This window comes from Callospermophilus lateralis, chromosome 3 (assembly GCF_048772815.1).
Source record: "Callospermophilus lateralis isolate mCalLat2 chromosome 3, mCalLat2.hap1, whole genome shotgun sequence".
In the NCBI taxonomy this organism is placed as follows: domain Eukaryota; kingdom Metazoa; phylum Chordata; class Mammalia; order Rodentia; family Sciuridae; genus Callospermophilus; species Callospermophilus lateralis.
The window spans coordinates 4091414-4110317 of NC_135307.1; the positions used below are offsets into that span (position 1 = coordinate 4091414).

At 45.7% G+C, this 18904-nt stretch overlaps 1 protein-coding gene across 1 annotated transcript in view; it reads left to right on the top strand.

Moving 5' to 3' along the window:
• Window positions 1–18904, top strand: part of Cdc42bpb (CDC42 binding protein kinase beta) — an 89910-nt gene that overhangs the window by 24739 nt on the left and 46267 nt on the right. Inside the window, exons 2-4 of the mRNA XM_076849588.2 lie at window positions 12426–12517; window positions 15849–15932; window positions 17214–17309. Coding sequence (XP_076705703.1) covers window positions 12426–12517; window positions 15849–15932; window positions 17214–17309 — 272 coding nt within the window. The remainder of the gene's footprint in view (window positions 1–12425; window positions 12518–15848; window positions 15933–17213; window positions 17310–18904) is intronic.

An 18904-nucleotide genomic window follows, 5' to 3' on the forward strand; every position in this document is an offset into this window, starting at 1 on the left:
CTTCAGTCAGTATACCACATCCCATGTCAGCTCCCTGAGAGGTACAGATGAGCTCCCTGAGAGGTACAGATGCTCTCCCTGTATCTGCCATGTGGCTGCCTGATTGGCTTCTTCAGACTCTGTGGTTCCCTTCTTCCTACCTTCGCTTGTGCTGCTCTTTCATGAGCCATCCCCTTAGAAACACATCCCCCCCGCACCACCCCAATGCAGTAAAAAGACTTCAAGCCTGGTTTGAAAAACTGTGTCCTCACAAAGCTTTTCCTCCTCTCTCTCTCCTCCGCATTCCCCTTTTAAAAAAAATATAATCTCTCCTCCTGCTTATTTCTTTTCTATCTTTGGAAAAGGGGATAAAATTCCCATGCCATAAAATGCACCCCTGTGGCTGACTCCTTAGAGATGCTCTGGTATTTGTCTGGCTCCCGATCTGCTCTACTTCTGCCCTCTGCTAACCTGGGTGGGCCTGGTATGGGAGCCCTGTGAGCTTTCCTCAGTGACTGTGGGCTAAACTGACTCGGCACAGGAGCCTGCTCCTCAGCTCCAGTGTTGGAGAACAAGAAAGCAGGGCCTGGGTCCTTGGGTCATTATTGAGTGACGCTTCCTGGAAGAAGGCGACTGTAGGCAGCTCCAGGTTCATCCCCAGAGCCTGACCTACTGGACTGTGATTCCAGATGATACATTTCTTCATTATTGTTGAATTTGAAGGGTGATGTAGGTGAAGAGGGCTAGGGAGATTTGTGGTTTGGAGAAAAACTAGAAAGATTATTGAAAGGCCTTAGAAAGTTAAACAGTGTTGGAAAAAACAAGGACTTCATCCTAAAAATTTTAGTGAAAGAAACAGTCAAGATGCCATATTAAATTATGATGTTTCTTGCTGAGTTATATTTTAGCATGGCCTACATTAGAGGGTACAGAAACCTAGGACTTTTTTCCTTGTATCTGTTCTGGCTGGTGTAATCCTGTTATCCCCAAAGCAGAATGTAGCTTAGAAGATTCAGGGAGGCTGGAAATGACTTTTCTGGCGAGGCTTAGTACCCTCTCTGTAGGTAGTGGGCACTGTGTTCCCTGCCACTCCTGCCAAGTGCCTGTCTAGGAGCATCCTGATCGCCCACGGTGCTAGGAGAAGGGCCCAGGGCCCACATTATTCACATCCTCCTGGGGCCAAGCAGCTCTTTTGCAATGGGGTCTCAGGGCCTTACTTGTCTTACTGGAAGATGGGGAGCATATTCAGTGCACACCCTGATTCCTGGCTTCATTTGCTGGCAGCCCAGCGGCTCTGGGTCTTTCGGAACACATGTGTGGGAAATGTTCCACATCCAGGTGTCACTTTCTTTTACGTGCAGTGCTGAGGCTTGTTTTGGACCTGTCTCATTAAAATGAGGTCAAACAAACAATAGATAATTAAAACTCTTAAATCTAAAATTCTACTTATTATAGGGGAAAATGTGCATTTTTTCAAAAGTTTTTGTTACCCCATTTTCCCCCAAACAGTGGGGTAACAGACCCTTCTGTGTTCTTCCACCCATGGCTTCAGTGACTGCACTTTACTTCTGCCCAACCATGAGGAGAAGCCTGTGAGCAAGGCTAGGAAGTAGGCAGCAGTGGCAGAGATGTGACTTTCAGTGACCTTTCATGTTCCAGATTTATAAAGAACAAGGAAAGTAGCCACCTGTGTGGAAATGTGATGGTGGGTGGAATGATCAGATGCTCTTGCCACTACCTTAGAACCCTCACCCCAGATGCAGGTCACCTTCACACTCTGAGCCTGTGGGAAGGCAGTAGAAATGCTGATTTAGGTAGGGATCAGAGACAGCCTGCCCCTGACCTAGCCCACTGGAGGTGCCATGCTCACTGTAGCCCTGCTGCCCAAGGGCTGCTCTTCAACAATGGCCACCCCTAGGGCCCACCCACATAGGGCCCTTTCAGGGTATGGCGTGTCAGTTCTTACGTGGTGCTTACGTGTCTACTGTGTTGTGACCTGCCTGGAGGTGGTTGTTTATAACCAGGGCACCTTCTTTGGTGAATTGGCTGGATTCTGTGGTATGTTTGTTTACTTATTGTTAAATGTGACATATTTACTAACATAACTAATCAGACAAAATGTGACCTAGTAATCCTCGAGAGCTTACTCTATTGGACAGAGCTGAACACTTTGTGGGGATCACCTAGCTGAGTACACCCAGTGAGATCCTTGAGGTGCAGGCTGTTTGTTGCTCCAGCTTGCAGGTGAGGAGACAACCTCAGAGAGGCCAGGTAAGTATTCTGCATGCTCAATGATGGAGTGGCTCCAGCCCCTGCTGCACAGGATGAACCTTCCACTAAGTAGTGGTGATCTTGGGTAGCTCTGTTCCTCACCCAGAATTTCTCAGATGTGAGTGTGTGTCCGGCTGACACTGAGGGTCTGTTAAACACAGCCTTCCTGGGGTCCAGTGCCATAGATCCCAAGAAGGATAAGGAGATTCACCTTCTCCCAAGTTCCCAGGTGTCGCTGCCTCCACTGCTCTGAATTTGGGCATTCCATTTCTAAAACCACCCCCTTATACTCAGGGTAGTTGTACCTGCCTGACTTTTGGCAGCATATCATGTGGCTGGCTGACAGGGAGATGCTGCCAGTGGAGCAGCCTGACTTCTAAGTTCAGGTGCCCTGCTGAGTGGGATACACTGTAGGTCTGCCACATTTGGTCTGGGGAACCCAGAGTGAAATAGATGTTATAAAAACACCATAATAATAATTATTTAAACCTTCTCTAAGCTCTTCAGCCACTGGCTAACTTGCACTTATTCTTTACTTCTGATTTTCCTTTTTCTTACATTTAGGATGTAGATAGACAGGATGCTCCTAGTGGCTCACAAAAGAAGTGGCCTGGAAGCTGGCCACATTATTGTGTAGCAACAAGAAGAGTGGGGTCCTTGTGATAAAGCCTTTGCAGCATTTCTGTGACTTGAATGATGCCATTGGCTCTGTCCTTCAAGTCACTGTCATACACTTGGAATGTGTTTGTGTGTGAATACACATACATAATACATGTACATATTTTTTAAATTTTTTTGTGGTGTTGGGGGGTTAAACCCAGGGCCTTACACATGCTAGGCAAGTGCTCTACCCTCAGCCCTGCAATAAATTTTAAACTAAAACGTGTTTCTGTTCACAGCAGCAGGGGACCTGGCTTTATGTTGTGAAGGTTAGGTTGCTTTGCATAGGCTCTTTGCTTTGCCAAAGGACTTCCAGAGGGCAGTGCTGCATATGGTTTCCAGGAGTACTGGGGACTGCTTCCTCTTTGACTGGGGGCTTCAAGTGGGGACAGACCACCTTCCAACAGGATGACAGAACACCTCAGAGTGATAGGCAGAGGTGAGGCCGTAGGATTTTATTCTGGTAATGACAGAGCAAGCCCACAAATGGGAAAGAATGGAGAAACATTCAGTCTGTCTGGTTTGAGAGAAGGCAAAGAGGAAATCAGGCATTCCCAGCCCCCATAGTCTTGAGACAAGTGTAAGTGAGGCTCGCGGTACCCCCATCCTCCCGCCATGGCCTCAGCTTGGAATGAAGGTTTCCTAGTCTGGCATTGGCCTCCCTTCCCTGGCTGTTGGACTTTCACTGCCTGATCTGAACCCCACTTGGCTTCTGTCTCAGAGTATTATTAAAGGGCTTTCTTTTCAGTCCTCTAAAATCTCATGTTGTATTCAGTTAAAATTTAATGTCTGTCCTTATAAGTATTTTAGTTCTGCCATCCGCCTGAGTGGGAGAGTCTGAACTTGAGAGCTTTGCTGGATGCTTCTGGAAGAGTACGTTTTCTCCAACTTGTGGTTCCTGATGACACATTCGTGACTGCCTGGCTGCTTGTGATGGAGAGTGCTGTCAATTCGTAAAACATCTTAGTAATTGAAACAAGAGAACTTGTTTTTTTAATTTGAGCACATTTTCCAGAAACTTTATGTAGGTTATCAGCAGCCAGAACTGGATGTGTTTTGGAACTATAAATTCGTTCTAAAATGGGTCTGTGGAGTGCTTGCTTTTCCTTCTCAGGCTGGCCAAGAACTTGACCCTCAGCCTGTGCTCATAGGAGCCTTAGCTGTACATTCAGCAAGGTGAACCTGTCCACTTCATTTTACTGCCGGCTGTGTTCCCTGGCCAGCCCCTGGTGCTGTTCTGGCCTTAATCTCTCTGCAGGAGGATCCAGCACAGGACCAGGCAAGTGTGGGTCCTTGCTGCCTACTGCCAGTTGAGGCCTGACTACGTCCTCTCTAGGTGTCCCCTGGAGTTGCCCTATGCTCTAGTCAACCCTGCGGTTACTGCTTTGAGCAGTTTTCAACATGCTCTCTTAAAGGGACCAGAGCAGGAGTGACTGTTGAAAGGGGAAGTATTCTCAGGGGTGGGAGCCATTAATTGAAGTTTACTTTTGTCCCTCTTGCCCTCTGCATGACAGTGGCCTTTAGGGCCCCTGGTTCTTTTTTTAAATTCTTTAAAATTTTTTTTAGTTGAGATGGACACAATACTTTTATGTTGTTTGTTGATTTTTATGTGGTGCTGAGGATCGAACCCAGTGCCTCACACGTGCTAGGCGAGCACTGTGTCACTGAGCCCCAGCCCAGCTCCTAGGGCTCCTGATCTTCATGGTAAATGTGTTATTTATACCAGATAATCTTTAAGACTGTTTCCAAGTCTAAATGTATTGATGTGACTACAAAGCTGCTGAGGCAAGGACTGAAGAGACAGGGGTGGGAGGAACAGTCCAGCCAAATCCAGAGGGAGGCGAACAGCTGGAGCTGGAGAGAGGGAAGTGGGACATCTCTCCTGCCTTCCTGTGGGCTGCTGCCCTGGGACCCAGCCCCAGCCCTCCTTCCTCTGACTATCCTGCCCCCATCCAGCTAATCTACTCTTATTTCCTTTCTTGGTAAACAAGAAGGAGATAAAGGGGTCATCAGTTTCTCATTTCACAATGATGATTTTCATCAAAAGGTCCTCCTTCCACCTTCACTTCCTGGCAAAGCCTTTCCTGTTTGAAGAGAGTACTGGGTTCTAATTTTCCTTGCAGTTTGGACATTATGTTTGACAGTGGTAACCTTTGAGTGTTGAATTCATTAGATTTTAGGTCATTAAGAGAAGTTCAGTGGCGTCTGCATCATGAAGGAATGGGTTAGGGTTAGGTTTAGGGTCAGGGCTACGGTTGAGTTTTTATTCAACTTTTTGGGGTGAAAACTGTCCCAAGATGTTCAATATATTCTTATAGGAAAAAAGCAAGCCCTCCTTGAGGGGAAGGTAGCCTCTTTGTGACAGTTGGTCACTATGAGCGTTACAGATAGCATACACAGGGGACTGTATTTACTGAGCTCCACCTTCACGCCAGGTGCCTGGGGAGTGATGGACAACCAGGTGCAGTAGACCTGCCCTCCTGGGACTTATGTCAGTGAGGAAGACAGCCAGAAAAAGGTGAGGAAGGTGGTATCTGGGTGTTTCAGAAGGCACCAGATGCTTAGGTAAAGGTTAGTGTCGCAGCCCCACCTACCCCTGCCTGCCTGTGACTGTAGCTGCAAGGTGCCAGCTGACCAGTTTGGCTGTGTTCTGAGCTGAAGAGGGGCCTTGTCTGTCTGGATCCTTAGCATGTTGCCTGGTAGATATTTACTAACCCAGTATCATTTCATATTTGTTGATAGAATGTGAAAGAGAGTTCATTTTATTCTTTGTAAAATTTAAAATAGTTATGTTTGGTCTTACTTCATAATCTATAAGTTCATTATCACCATGAGAGTCCAGTTCATGTATTGTAGCTGGTCAGTTTTCTTCAAGCTACCCATAATATTTGTAGTCTTCTTTACCTACCTGCCCCCCAACACAGTGGGGATTAAATTCAAGGTCTCCTGCATATTAGGCAGGTAATGCACCACAGAGCATAGCTTTTTAAAATTTAACTTTATTTTTGAAACAGGGTCTCACTGAATTGCAGAGGTTGGCCTCAGCCTCCTGGCCATCTTCCTGCCCCAGCCTTCTAAGTAGCTGGTATTATAGGCACGAGCCACCACATCCAGCCAAATTGTCTGTATTTTAAGAGAATCTCTGTATAAATGGTATTTAAAATGAGCCCTTAATGATTTTCAATTGTTTGGATTGTTGTGGTTTGCTTTGCATCTGAATGTTTTTAAGAATATGTGCATGACAAGCGATGTTGCACCCTGTGGGTGTAATTCATAAAATTTTGTAGCATTTGTATTCTGAAGAGCATCCCAGATTCTAGATTTAGGTGATGAAAAGTCAGCAGACTGAAAAATGGCTTTAGAGAAGATGGACCCTGTGTTTCCTTCTTGCATGCCCTTCGGTTGCTCTATAATGCCTCTCCCTTTCCAGCCCTCACCTCTTCCCCACCATGTAAGCTGGTGGTTCAAAAGTGATCTTTTTGTGAAAATACAAGACAGCAGTTCACTATAAAAATAAACAAAAACCCCACTGTGGTCTCTACCTTCTCAGGCACCATAGCAATACCTGTGATGTTTTTACTCCATTACCGCCACCATTACTTGCCATCTCTCTGGGTCTTTCCCAGTTCAGTAAACTGAGTCTCCTTCATCAAAGTGCCTGGGCTGAAAACCCCCCTAGCATCCATCCTGGAGCCAGGGGCATCTGGGCTCAGCCTGGCCCTCAGCCACCTGGTTCTCTGTATGCACTTGGCTAGCTTGGCTCTTTCCCCTCCCACCTTTAACCTCTACTGCTTGTTTTACAGTTTGCAACAAATGACTTCTTTAAAAAAAAAAAAATCCCCCCCCCCAATGCTTTGAAACAGTTTCAAACTTAAAGAAAAGTTGCAAATAAGGGAACAAAGAGTTCTCATCTCCAGACTTCTGGAGAATGAATTCTGACATTATACCTGCTTGTCCTTGAGGCTTCAGAGTGTTTCCTACAAACAGGGATATTCACATAACCACAATGTGACCACAAAACCAGGAATTTCATATTGATGCTTGTTACTGTGTAGTCTTTAGAGGTGTCAGGCTGGCACTGATTCCTCACACCATCTTGTGTGATCCAAGGATCGGTGCAGGGCCCCTCCTGTGTGACCTTGTCTGTGTCCTGAATTCCATTCTGCATGAACAGCTCCTTAGTCTTTCCTTGGCTTTCATGACCTTGGCACTTGGAAATTGCTGACCAGTCATTTTAGAGCATATTCCTCCTACGTGGAGTTACCTGACAGGTAAGAAAGTCACAGAAGTGAAGCTGCATTTTCTTTATTGTGTTCTGTCAGATGGTGTCAGTTTCGCTTTGTCATGTTACTGATGATGGCTGCTCGGTCAATCAGTTTAGGTGGTATCTGTCAGCTTTCGATGTAGTCACCCTTTTGACTTGTGATTGACAGGTGTTTTGATGAGGTCTACTTTGTGCTATCAGTACAGACTCCTTTGGGTTGCCAGTGTCCTTTGCTGGGTTGTGATCTATCAGTCAGTGTTTGTTTTGATTTGCCACCACTGAGCTGGTCTGCACAGCAGGGTGCCTCAGGCTCACCTTGTACTTTGCTGACTGGGCTCTGGACTTGCCAGAGGAGCTCTGTTTCCTTCCAAGGAGAAACCAAGACCTGGCACTGGCTGTGCTTGTTGTTGGGATGTTGCTCCTACCAGGCTCTCGACAGATGAGCTAGGGCCATGTGTGTGTACATACCAGTTTATGCTTGAGTGTATTTTTCCTTGTACCTATATATTGCCAACAGTGAGGACACACTCAACCATGCAAATCCCATACTGAATGGCTGGTTTCAGTTTTCTCCCTTATTCGTAGCACTGTTCTCTGACAGTGAGGAGTCTGGCTTTTATCACCTATGTGTTTATCTGATCAGGCCTCTATATACACCAGTCTCTCCTCCCTCACCTGGCTTGCTCACCCCCACTTGGCTCTCTGACCCTTGCTCCCTGTTAAACTTGGCCTAGAGAGGATGCTAGAAGGCGCCTGCAAGTCCAGGAGGAGGCAGGTCACAGCTCCCCATTTCTTCTCTCTGACACCTGGCAGCTCCTCATCCTCTCAGCCAAGTTCCTTCTAGTGTTAGGCAGCTGGTTTCGCTTTGAAAGTTTCCCCACACTTGTTGAACAGTGTTGTTATAGCCCCCTCTGGAACCCAGGGTCTGCGCTCCTTCTTGATACCTGAGTCCCATCCTTTGCACTTAGAGATTCTAGGACTGGCCAGTATTGCCCTATCCTCAGGGGCTGAGTTCAGCTTTATAGGGCCTTTGCCAAGTGTGTATGACCACTTCCTTCACCTCCTCATCCTGAGGGCAGTGGGTCCTGCGTCATTTAGTGTGCCCCTTTTCATTTCTTTCAAGAACTTAGAGTTCTTCATGTTTTCTTTGTTCAGATGTCTGATGTGGTTTCTGTCTGCTGGCTTTTTCCAGCCCAGAGGGCAGGGTCACCTTATATCATGTCAACACTAATCAACGGCCTCATTGGAAGCATCCCTATTTGTCCTTTCCACCTGCTGCACCCCATCCATCTTTCTTGGCCAGGCTTATCACCTTTCCTAGTTAGACCTTACGCCCAGTCCCTGTGTGGGTTGGTCTGCCATTGTCACTGTCTCTTCTGGCTTTAGCTACTACAGTCTTAGTAATACTTACATGTCAGCACAATGTTGTCACTGTGGCATCAGAAATGTTTGAAAATATCAAGTGTTCTTTAAAAATGATGTTTTTTCCTTAGACTTTTCCTTCTGGGTTCTTCTTTTAGTGCCTCCATTTTTAGAAGTTAGCTATCATCCATGTGGATTTCCTTTTGCTTGATTTTGTAGTTTATCTTTTTATCTTTGTTATTGAGATTGTTTCTGCTGTTCTTCTCTTTATCAGACTGGCCCTGATAAATCCACTTCTCCCAGTTTCAGGGACACTTGTTCAGGACTGTTACAGTGTATAAGCAACAAAAAGTGTTTTGTCAGAAGTATAGGAGAAAAGCTTGACATGGAAGACCAAGTAACTTCAGGGCAATTAATGTGAAAAGGGGAGAGATGCAAAGAAGGACATCACAGCCCAGGTGCAAGCTACTTTCTGTTGTAACTTCCCTAATCTATACTGCTGATGAGTCCCTGGAAAGAGCTTTTGCCATTTTGTGGAGGAGGAAGCCTAGTCCCAGAGGGGCAAGTGACTTTTTTCTAAGATGGCACAGCTACCAAGTGTTACACTTAGGACTCTCTTTTGTCTCCTAATGGAAGCCAGGGTTTTTCTCTGGACCCCACAGTGAGTGTGTCCCCCACCTCCTGCCCAAGTAGGGATGAATAGTCAGACCACTTTCCTAAGACCACTCAGATACGTGCAGATGGTTTAAAGGAAGAATCAAGGCCAGCACTTCTTATCCCACTACAGAGTGCTTTAAACAACAGGTGGCCTAAAGGGTTAGGTATTATAAAAAGCCATGCAGCAGAAAATAGTATTGAATTTGAGATCTTCAAAGGGTTGATAACTTTCTAAGCCTTAATAAAGTGAGAAAGGAACCAACTTAATTTTATTAAAAATAATAATTTCTATAAAGTGAAAACTAGCATAGTTGAGGTGAAAAGAGGCTACAACATGGAAGAATAGCATTTTTAGCTATTATATCTGACAGCTGAAATAAAACGGTCATACAACCAATGAGAAGGTCCAGATGTGATCAGTGAGCAGGTGACGTGGTTTGATGACTGACACAATGGGACCTACAGCTGGACCTGAGAGGGTGTTAGCCTCTAGGTGTCAAGGAGCTGTATTAGTGGAGGGTGGACAGTGTCAGTGCATGGCATTGAAGTATGTTTTGGAAGGCAGTTTAGGGACCATAAAATATGTCAGTGCCTTTTGGAGACTCCTAGAGCTTCATTCTAACAATTAGTTAAAATAGTAAAAGATCAGTATGAATGAAAATGTTCATTGCAAATATGTCACCTAAAAAAATATACACACAAATACAAGAGGTTCTTTTGGTAGGGAGAGGGTGTGTACTGGGGATGGAACCCAGGACCTCTCACATACTAGGCAAGTGCTTTATCACTGAGCAATATCCCCAGACCTTATACTTTATTCTGAGACAGGGTTTTGCTAAGTTGCCCAACTGGCTTTGAACTTGAAATCTTCCTGCCTTCTGCCTCCTAAGAAGCTGAGATTATAGGTGTGTGCCAGCTAGAAAAACTAACCAGTTCAGTAGACACATGATTTAAAATTTTTGGTGTGTCGATTCAGCTCTTGGATCTGTTAAAGTGATTACTGAGAAGTATAAAACATGAAAATCAGGAAAAATAAAAGCAAAATACACACACACACACACACACACAAATAACCAAAACAACCCATGTAAGCGAAGTTCTAGGAGCAAGAACTAGAATGGGAACATGGGCCAGTTAAATTGGTTCATGGCACAGAGATAGATGAATTTTCTTTGATTACTGGATGTCGCTGCCTGGTTTGCATTGTTTAAGCCATAGCTAATAACAAATGCTGTGAGTCTTGGGGGTTTTGTAGGAAAGTCAGGGTGCTTGCTGGTGGTACCGCTGCCACAGGGAGCTTTTCTGCTCCATGTACCACATGTGGCTTGTGACATATTTGATTGGCATCCTTCTCTTCCCAGGCTCTCTTCTGGTAGAAATACAAAACAAGTCAGATTTGTTGTGACTATTTTTCTCCACAATGAAATGAAAGGTACGATTGGTTAAAAGACTTATTTCTTTTAGGAATTTTGGGAATGATTATTTTGGGTAATATTTGAAAGAAATAGGGAGAAACTATGGATGACCTTTTAAGTTGTAGCCACTTTTTTTTTTTTTTAATAATCCAGGCCTTATGTGTTCTGTTTTCCTGAGCTCTGTGCCAGTAGACATTCATGGCAATGGTGGGCCCTGAATTGGTAATTCACCACCAGACAGGCACCAAAAACCTTCCCTTGCTCCTGCTGTTGTTGCTGGGGACAGTGAAAGTGGTGATGGAGTCTGAGTGGTACTTAGTAATTGTTTAAGGAGAAAAAGATACAGAATTAAATTAATAATGTGGAGCTCAATTAAAAGCCCTGAAAATGTCAGATTGCACATTTTTTGAGTGATAATTTTAGAGACACATGCAATACTAAGAAATAATATTGTGTGTGTCTCCATGTACCACACACATTGGCACCCTTCTCAGGCTCTCTTCTGGTAGAAAAACAAAATAAGTTTGATTTGTTGTGACTAATTCTATGTGACTTGTCCAGTTTTGCTCAATGGTAATATTTTGCAAAACTGAAGTAATGGATAATTTGAAAAAGAAATATATAGAACAAATAGAAATTAACATAAAATGTGGATATGAAACCTGAAGGTGAAAATAAAGACAGGTGTAAAAGATGAGGGACAGTGATCAAGACAGTGCTGCCTCCAAACCTGGACTGCATGGATTTAGACCTGGCTCTGCCACATACCCTGTTCCTGACCTCTCCATAGGAGTTTCTAGAAACCGTTGAAACAAATTACCACAAACTACTACAGGGCTTAAAAGGACAGAGATTTTTTTCTTTTCACAGGTCTAGAGGCAGGCAGGCCAATGTTAAGGTGTGGGTAGGCCGTGCTCCCCCTAAAGACTGTAGGGAAGAATCCTGCCCTGTATTGTCCCAGCGGTCCTGGACATGAACTATCTTGAGGCTGCCTGCTCTATACTCTGCCTCCATCTTCACGTGGCTTTTCCCCTCCTCTGCCTCTGTGTCCACATTCTCTCTTATGTTTTGGACTTAATGGCCATTCTCTTTGAACATGTGACCCTACCTTAACCTGGCTGTATCTGAAAAGGCCTTATTTTCCCATAAAGTCACAGTTTAGTAGACACTGTTCAACCTAGCACACTGCCACAGACACCTGACTCAGTGTCCTCATTTGTAAAAAATGGATAGTAACAGAACTACTTTCAAGGGGTCAGGGTAAAGAGTACATGGCCAGTGTAGTAAAGTGCCCAAGCAGTAGACTTGGCTATTAGAGACCCTGCGTGGTTTATTGGGAGCCTTTATAGATACAGGGGATGCTGCTGGCACTTTCAGGCCTGCCATCATCCTGGCGGTGCCTCCTGTTTCCCAGCTGCTCTGTGGCTTGTGCAATACAGATATGGGGCACTCAGAGCTGCCTCACCTCATGCTCTGTGGCCAGCAGCTGAGTTGTCTCTCAGGACAGACAGGCACACCTGACACACCTGTCAGTTGCTCTCTCAGTGTAAATCCTGGCTTTGACCAGGAAGAAGAACAGATCTTTATAGTGATGGTATTTGTTACAGCAGACTTTGCAGGGTGGTTGCTAATAAATGTTTACATTAATTAGCAAAAACAGACTTTCTAAAACCTTTCACTTACTGAATATTTCAAAAGTAAACACTTTTTGCACTTTTTAAAGTATAACTTGGTATGCTTCAATTAAGTTTTCAGGTTGCCAAATTGTTGACTAAATTATTAATATTATTATTATTATTTTTTTTTTCTGTTTACAGCCAAACCATTCACGCAGCTGGTGAAGGACATGCAGCTTCATCGAGAGGACTTTGAAATAATCAAAGTAATTGGGAGAGGTGCTTTTGGAGAGGTAAGAGAAGCCTCACTAGACAGTTTGCCTCTGTGGCCAAGGCAGCAGAGCTCCACTAATATTCTTGGGGACCTATGCATTGATATTTTCTGGAGAGTTCTGGATGGGTAAAATCTGAAAGACAGAATTAAGAAGAGAACAAAGAGGACTGGGTGTGCAGCTCATTATAGAGTGCTTGCCTAGCATATGAGGCCCTGGGTTCCATCCCTAGCACTGCAAAAAAAAGAAGAAAGCTTATGATTGGCAAATGACTCTCAATTGTGTTGGGACCATAGTTTCTCTCTTTTTGGGGGGAGAGGGATACCAGGGATTGAACTCATGGGCACTGCACCACTGAGCTACATCCCCAGCCCTATTTTTTGTTTTATTTAGAAACAGGGTCTCACTGAGTTGCTTAGTGCCTTGCCATTACTAGGGCTGGCTTTGAACTCGAGATCCTCTTGCCTCAGCCTCCTGAGCCATGGGGATTACAGTTGTGCGCCTCCATGCAACTATGGCAAGGGACCATAGTTTCTTACAGACGTAAATAAGTTTTTAAAAAATCAGTTTGTTAATTGAGAAATGACTTGGAATTTTCTTTAAAAAACAAAGAGAGGGAAGTGAGGGCGTCTCTCTGCATCCAGCCTTGCCGAGCAGCTTCCCCTGGTCCCTCCAGGCTTCAGTGCATCTGCACCTGTTCTGACCTTAGGCTCTACCTGCTTGGGAGCCGCCTGGTGTTTACTGAGGGAACTCCAAACAGGAAAACGATCTGTCTGCTGTCCTGGTGGCAAGAGCACTGACGCCAGGCCCTCTGACACTACCAGGAAGTGTGCTGAGTGGGCAGTGGCAGTTGTGCAGGACTGGATAGTTTCTCGTGTGCAGACATGGAAGAAAGCAAAGCAGTACATAGCATGGTTGCTGCTTTGCTCTGCATTATCTCCTATGGCTACAGGGGCTGAATAGGCTTGTTGTGTCTCAGCACCTTAATATTTCTGATGAATATTTTCTGCTGTTAAAGTCACCTCATTACACCCTTACATCATCTGCAGGTCTTTAGTAGAATATACAAAAAGAATGCTCTCCCCTGCACTTGTCTTCCCACCTCACCATCCCACCCCATCCCTCTGCACCATCCCTCTGAGGGGTGGGGGCAGGGAAATCACCAGTCTCCAGAGGACAGCTTCTTTGTATCCTGCCCCACCTGATGTGTAGCTTGGGGTTTTTCTCAGTACTAGGACTGCCAGCCAAATTCAGTTTATTGGGACAGAAAGCCTTTTAATTTTTAAAAAAAGATTGAAATATAATTCCATAGAAAATGCACAGATCTAAGTATGCAGTTTGCATTCTGACTCATCTTTGCCAGTGTAATCAGTACCAAGTGGATGCATAGTACCGTGGGTTCCATCCCCACTTTCCTCCCTAGAAAGTGCCTTTCTGTCTCCACAGCAGCTCACTCCACTCCATTCCGCCCGACAGGGACTTTGATTGCCACCAACAGGGAAATTTTCATTTAAAGGAGCCACAGGAAAATCTTTTGAACTCTACATAAAATAAAAAATCTCTAGGTGATAAGTAGCTTGCTGATGCTATAAGGTATGAGTTTTATTGTGCAGTAAGAAGGCAGAAAAAGCCTTTTAAAATTAATACCAGCTTCCATCTGTGGCACACTTCGATGCCTATCTGCCTGGTGCCAAGACTTAGGAGGTGGCCAGGCCCATCCAGAGCACTGCAGCTGCACTGGCCAGAGGATGTTCTGAAGAGGGAAGACAGGAGACACATAAGGGCATGGATGACCTTCATTGTCACTCGGGAAGGTGATACTGCATTATGACCACTGTTAGAGGGTGGTTGTAGAAGCATGCTCCTAAGAGTGAGGCTGCCACTTCTTGACAAGTATGTAAGCCTCTGAACTTCAAATTCCACATCTGGAAAATGTGGCTGTTAAATGTCCTACCATTGAGGATTGTTGTGAGGACTAGGTAAGAGTGCAAGTAGACTGCTTAGAGCCCAGCCTGGATAGGGAGAGTGCTCAGGGAGTGTGAGCTCTCACGAGTCCCTTGATGGCATTCTTATGTGGTTTGTGACATGTAGAAGGGTCAGGAAGTAGATGATTCCATTTAATAACTCTTTGTCCGTGCCTGCTGTGTGCATGGAGGCATGTTGACTGCCAGAGGCCCTTAGCCAGTGGGTGGTTGACTGGTGTAGGTGGAATGTGCCCTGTCATGTGCAGCATTGCAGTGGGCACTGGTACTGGTGGAAGGCTCATTCACGAGCTGGCAGGGACTAAAAGACTAGGAGGACTTCCTAGAAGAGGTGATGATGGAGTTGTGCTGGGAAGGACCTGGCTGACAGCTAGCATGCTGATAGCCAGCTGTGTGCCCCTGCAATAACTCAGCTGATCATCCCAGCAGTGCAGGAGGCCAGTCCTGTTCTTATCCCTTGTATAGTTATAAAAACCAAGGCCCAGGGCTGGGGTTGTGGCTCAGTGGTAGAACACTTGCTTAGAATGTATGAGGCTCTGAGTTCGATTCTCAGCACTGCTTATAAATAAATGAATAAAATAAAGGTCCGGGCTGGGGTTGTGGCTCAGCAGTAGAGCACTCATCTAGCACGTGCGAGGCCCTGGGTTCGATCCTCAGCACCACATAAAAATAAATAAACAAAATAAAGGTATTGTGTACAACTAATAAATAAATTTTAAAAAATTAAAAAATAAAGGTCCTTCAACAACCATATATATATGTATGTATGTATGTATATGTGTATGTGTATAATATACACACGTGTGTATAAATGTGAATGTGTGTGTGTGTATGTGTGTGTGTGTGTAACCCAAGGCCCAAAGAAGGGAATTTGCCAAGTTATTTCAGGCCCTCACTAGCCCTGTAAAGCAAGAATAGATGAACAACTGGTACTTGCAGAGGCTGATGGGATAGAGGTTTCTGGGAGAAACCTCTAGAAACTCCTCTAGAGAGGAGTGGGGAGAAAGGAGCACACAGATGGGCCCTGTGCAGGGAGAACCTGTGGCCTTGATCAAAATTTAAAAAGGTGTTTGTTTTTAATGTGAGAGGAAAAACGCCAGGCATAGCCCTATATTAGAGGACTGAAATTCCTTGTACCCATTGCTCAGTATGAAAGTTTTTGAACAGAGCCAGATGGTACTAGGTAAGTTGTGGTGTGGGTAAAAGCTAATTTTGGATGCATGAAAGGGCAATGTTTATTTACATAGGAAACTTTACTTTCTTTGACAGTTTATTTTCCAGGTCTCTTGGGCAGTTGGGATTTCACTGTAACCATAGATGTGATTTTTGTTCCATTAACAAATTTTGTTAAACTCAAATTTGTATTATAGGTTGCTGTTGTTAAAATGAAGAACACTGAACGAATTTACGCCATGAAAATCCTCAACAAGTGGGAGATGCTTAAAAGAGCAGAGGTGAGTGTGCAGTATAGAATAACTAAGTAAGCCAGGGCAAGGGCTCACCTGGGACCCCAGCTACTCAGGAGGCTGGGGCAGGAGGATTGCATGTTCCAGGCCAGCCTGGGCAGCTTAATAAGGCGCCTCACAAGTCTGAGCCTCCTTGCATCTTCTACTCCTGCTGCTCTCCTCCTCCTATCTAGTGTCCTTCAGACACTCTGCCTGAGGGCACACCCTTGAATCCTTCAACCAGGTTTTGTCTGCAAACAGAAACACATGGAGGTTTAGGCATTTAGTGCAGTCCTGCTCCACATGCAAAAGAAATTGCATAGTCTAGAGCCCACTTACCTGCAGAAGTGTTTTGAATTCCTCTGTGGAAGGCAGAACTTCTAAACAAACGTGGATAGCTGGTGGTTAGCCATCTTTGTGGGTTTTTTGTTTTGTTTTGTTTTTGTTTTTTTAGTTGTAGATGGATGCAATACCTTTATTTTATTTATTTACTTTTATGTGGTATCGAGGATCAAACCTAGCACCTAAATGTGTGCCAGGCGAGCGATCTACCACTGAGCTACAACCCTAGTACCACATCTTTGTTTTTGTTTTTATTTTTTTTAAGATGTTGATGGAACTTTATTTAATTCATTTATTCGTATGTGGTGCTGAGATTTATATTTATACTCAGTGCCTCGCAGGTGCTTTACCAGTGACCCACGACTCCAGCCCCTACTTGGCCATCTTGATGTGCTTTTTCCTTGTTCCCACTGTGCTCAGCCCTGATCTTGCCTCCTACCAATAGCAGCCACCATGGCTGCTCTGTTCTGACTCTCTACTTCTCTCATGACTGGTGCCCCTCCTTGAAGGTGCTGCCTGTGACAATGACTCTGTCACCTGAGCCTCTGACCTGCTTCCAGTGCTGTCTGGACTTGGTTTTGTCCTGCCAGTCACTCACCTGCTCAGCAGTGGGAGTGAGACAGGGTTGCTAGGTGGTGGTACCATCCCAGTCCCTGTGGAGGGGGTAAGGCCGTGTTTTGGAGAATCCAGTTTAGGGAGGTCCTGCTGACTCCCCCTTGAGGATGGCAGGACCCTCATGTGGGCCACAGGCAAGGCCCTGGGGAGGCAGGGCAGGCTTCCAGCAGCCCTTGCTGCGCTGGGGCTGGGGGGGGGGGGGACAAGAGCAGAGGCTGCTCGGGGTAATAGGCCAGGGGCCAGGCATTGTCTCCAGAGGGACCCCCTGCTGGGAACTTGCCCTGTGGGGTGTTTTCCCAGGTGGACATAGACTGACTGTCCTAATCCCTGCAGACCGCCTGTTTCCGGGAGGAGCGTGATGTGCTAGTGAAGGGCGACTGCCAGTGGATCACCGCGCTGCACTACGCCTTCCAGGACGAGAACTACCTGGTGCGTCTGTCCCCGGCCACCTCGGCCTCTGCTCCACCTTCACTGTGCCCTTGCCACACCCAAAACTGAGACAGATATTTGGAACTCTGTTTTCTCAAATGTGAAATGTTTGACTTGATAAAACTGAGGACAGTGTTCTAGTGTAATGATAGGTGCAAATGTTAATAACGGGCTGGGGGAATTTGGTGTATCGTTTTCCTGCAGTCCCTAGATTACTGGACTCCTTTGTTCTCTGGGTGTATCACATTCAAATAAACTGAAGATTTGAAACATTTTCTAATTTGAATTATGTGTAAGAAACTGCTGTGGGGATTTAGAATGGCCAGGGCTGGCCTCACAGCTGTTTTCTCCTCCTCCATCCCTTGGGCAGTCTGTCAGAGAATGCCTTCTGCTCTATAGTCTGGTACAACCGCTGTTGTCACCACAGTCTCCAGGCAGGAGCCAGAGGCCCTTTCCTTTCCTCAGTGGCTAACTTATCTCTTCACCCTGAAGCTCATTGGTCACGAGGTGGTTGGCTCATGAGAAGCCCAGTAAGATAGGATTTCTTTTATTTAACTCCCTCAGGCATCAAAAGAATCCCTTAGTTCTGAACACCTAGGATTAGGTTAAATGTTGTATTACGCTCTTTATTTGGAATTAAAGCTACGCAGAATGGCAGCTGATGTCTGCTGGCCAAGTGTGGTACCTCAGGCTGTGCTTGTCTCAGCCAGTCTTCCTAGAATCCTGGGAATTAGTTCTTTGTGATTTTTACTATTTTATAAATAGGTGTCACATGCCTACAGACATCAGATAACAGAAACCTTCCCAGTGTCCCTTCCTAAGCCTGCCTGTAGGGGCAGGTGGCAGATGCTTCTGGGCTGTATCCATAAAAGCCATGTCATTTTCTGGGTCAGTGTGCCCATCCTGAGGACTCAAGGTTCTCAGTACCTTTGAAAGTATTATTCCCCTGACTTAGTAAACCTGGTACTAGTTTTCCTTTCTTGTTGGTCAGTTAAAGTTAACCGTCCCTATCTTCAAAGGAAATTGGCATAGAGGTTGGTTCCTAAAGGGCTGGGACCTCTACTCTTATCCAGCTGTGGTAGTCTTGCCTATCCTGGGCCCTGTGACCCTGTGAGGCACCCCCCACCGGGGCCTCCACAGCTTTGGCCCCTGCAGCCTGAGCCTCCTGAGTGCTGCACAGGAGATGGTGTCCTCAGGCGGAAGCTCTTCCTGGTGCATATCCAGGTCTCCAGCACCAGTGCTGGCTGGTGGAGAGAGAGAGACAGGCTCAGCCCCACCGGCAGGAGATGTCTCCTCACATTGCTCTGGTTGCTGCTGTGGCAGCAGCTCCTCTTATGTGTCTGTGGTGTGACCCGCTCTTTGATAACCCCATCTTTCCAATAAGAGCTGCTGTTGTAGATAGCCTTTCCCTGGTCCAGTGTCCTCCTGTGACTCAAGGCCTGGAGAACTGAACCCCACGGGTCTTGCCAGCTGCTGAACTATGCTCCTGCTCTGGCTCACTAGCTCTTGGGAGGGTTTTCTCTAGCAGCAGGCCTCCCATCACTAGTGATCAGTGTGTTCTCTGTAGGAGTCTGTTCTCTGCCACGTGTGTAACC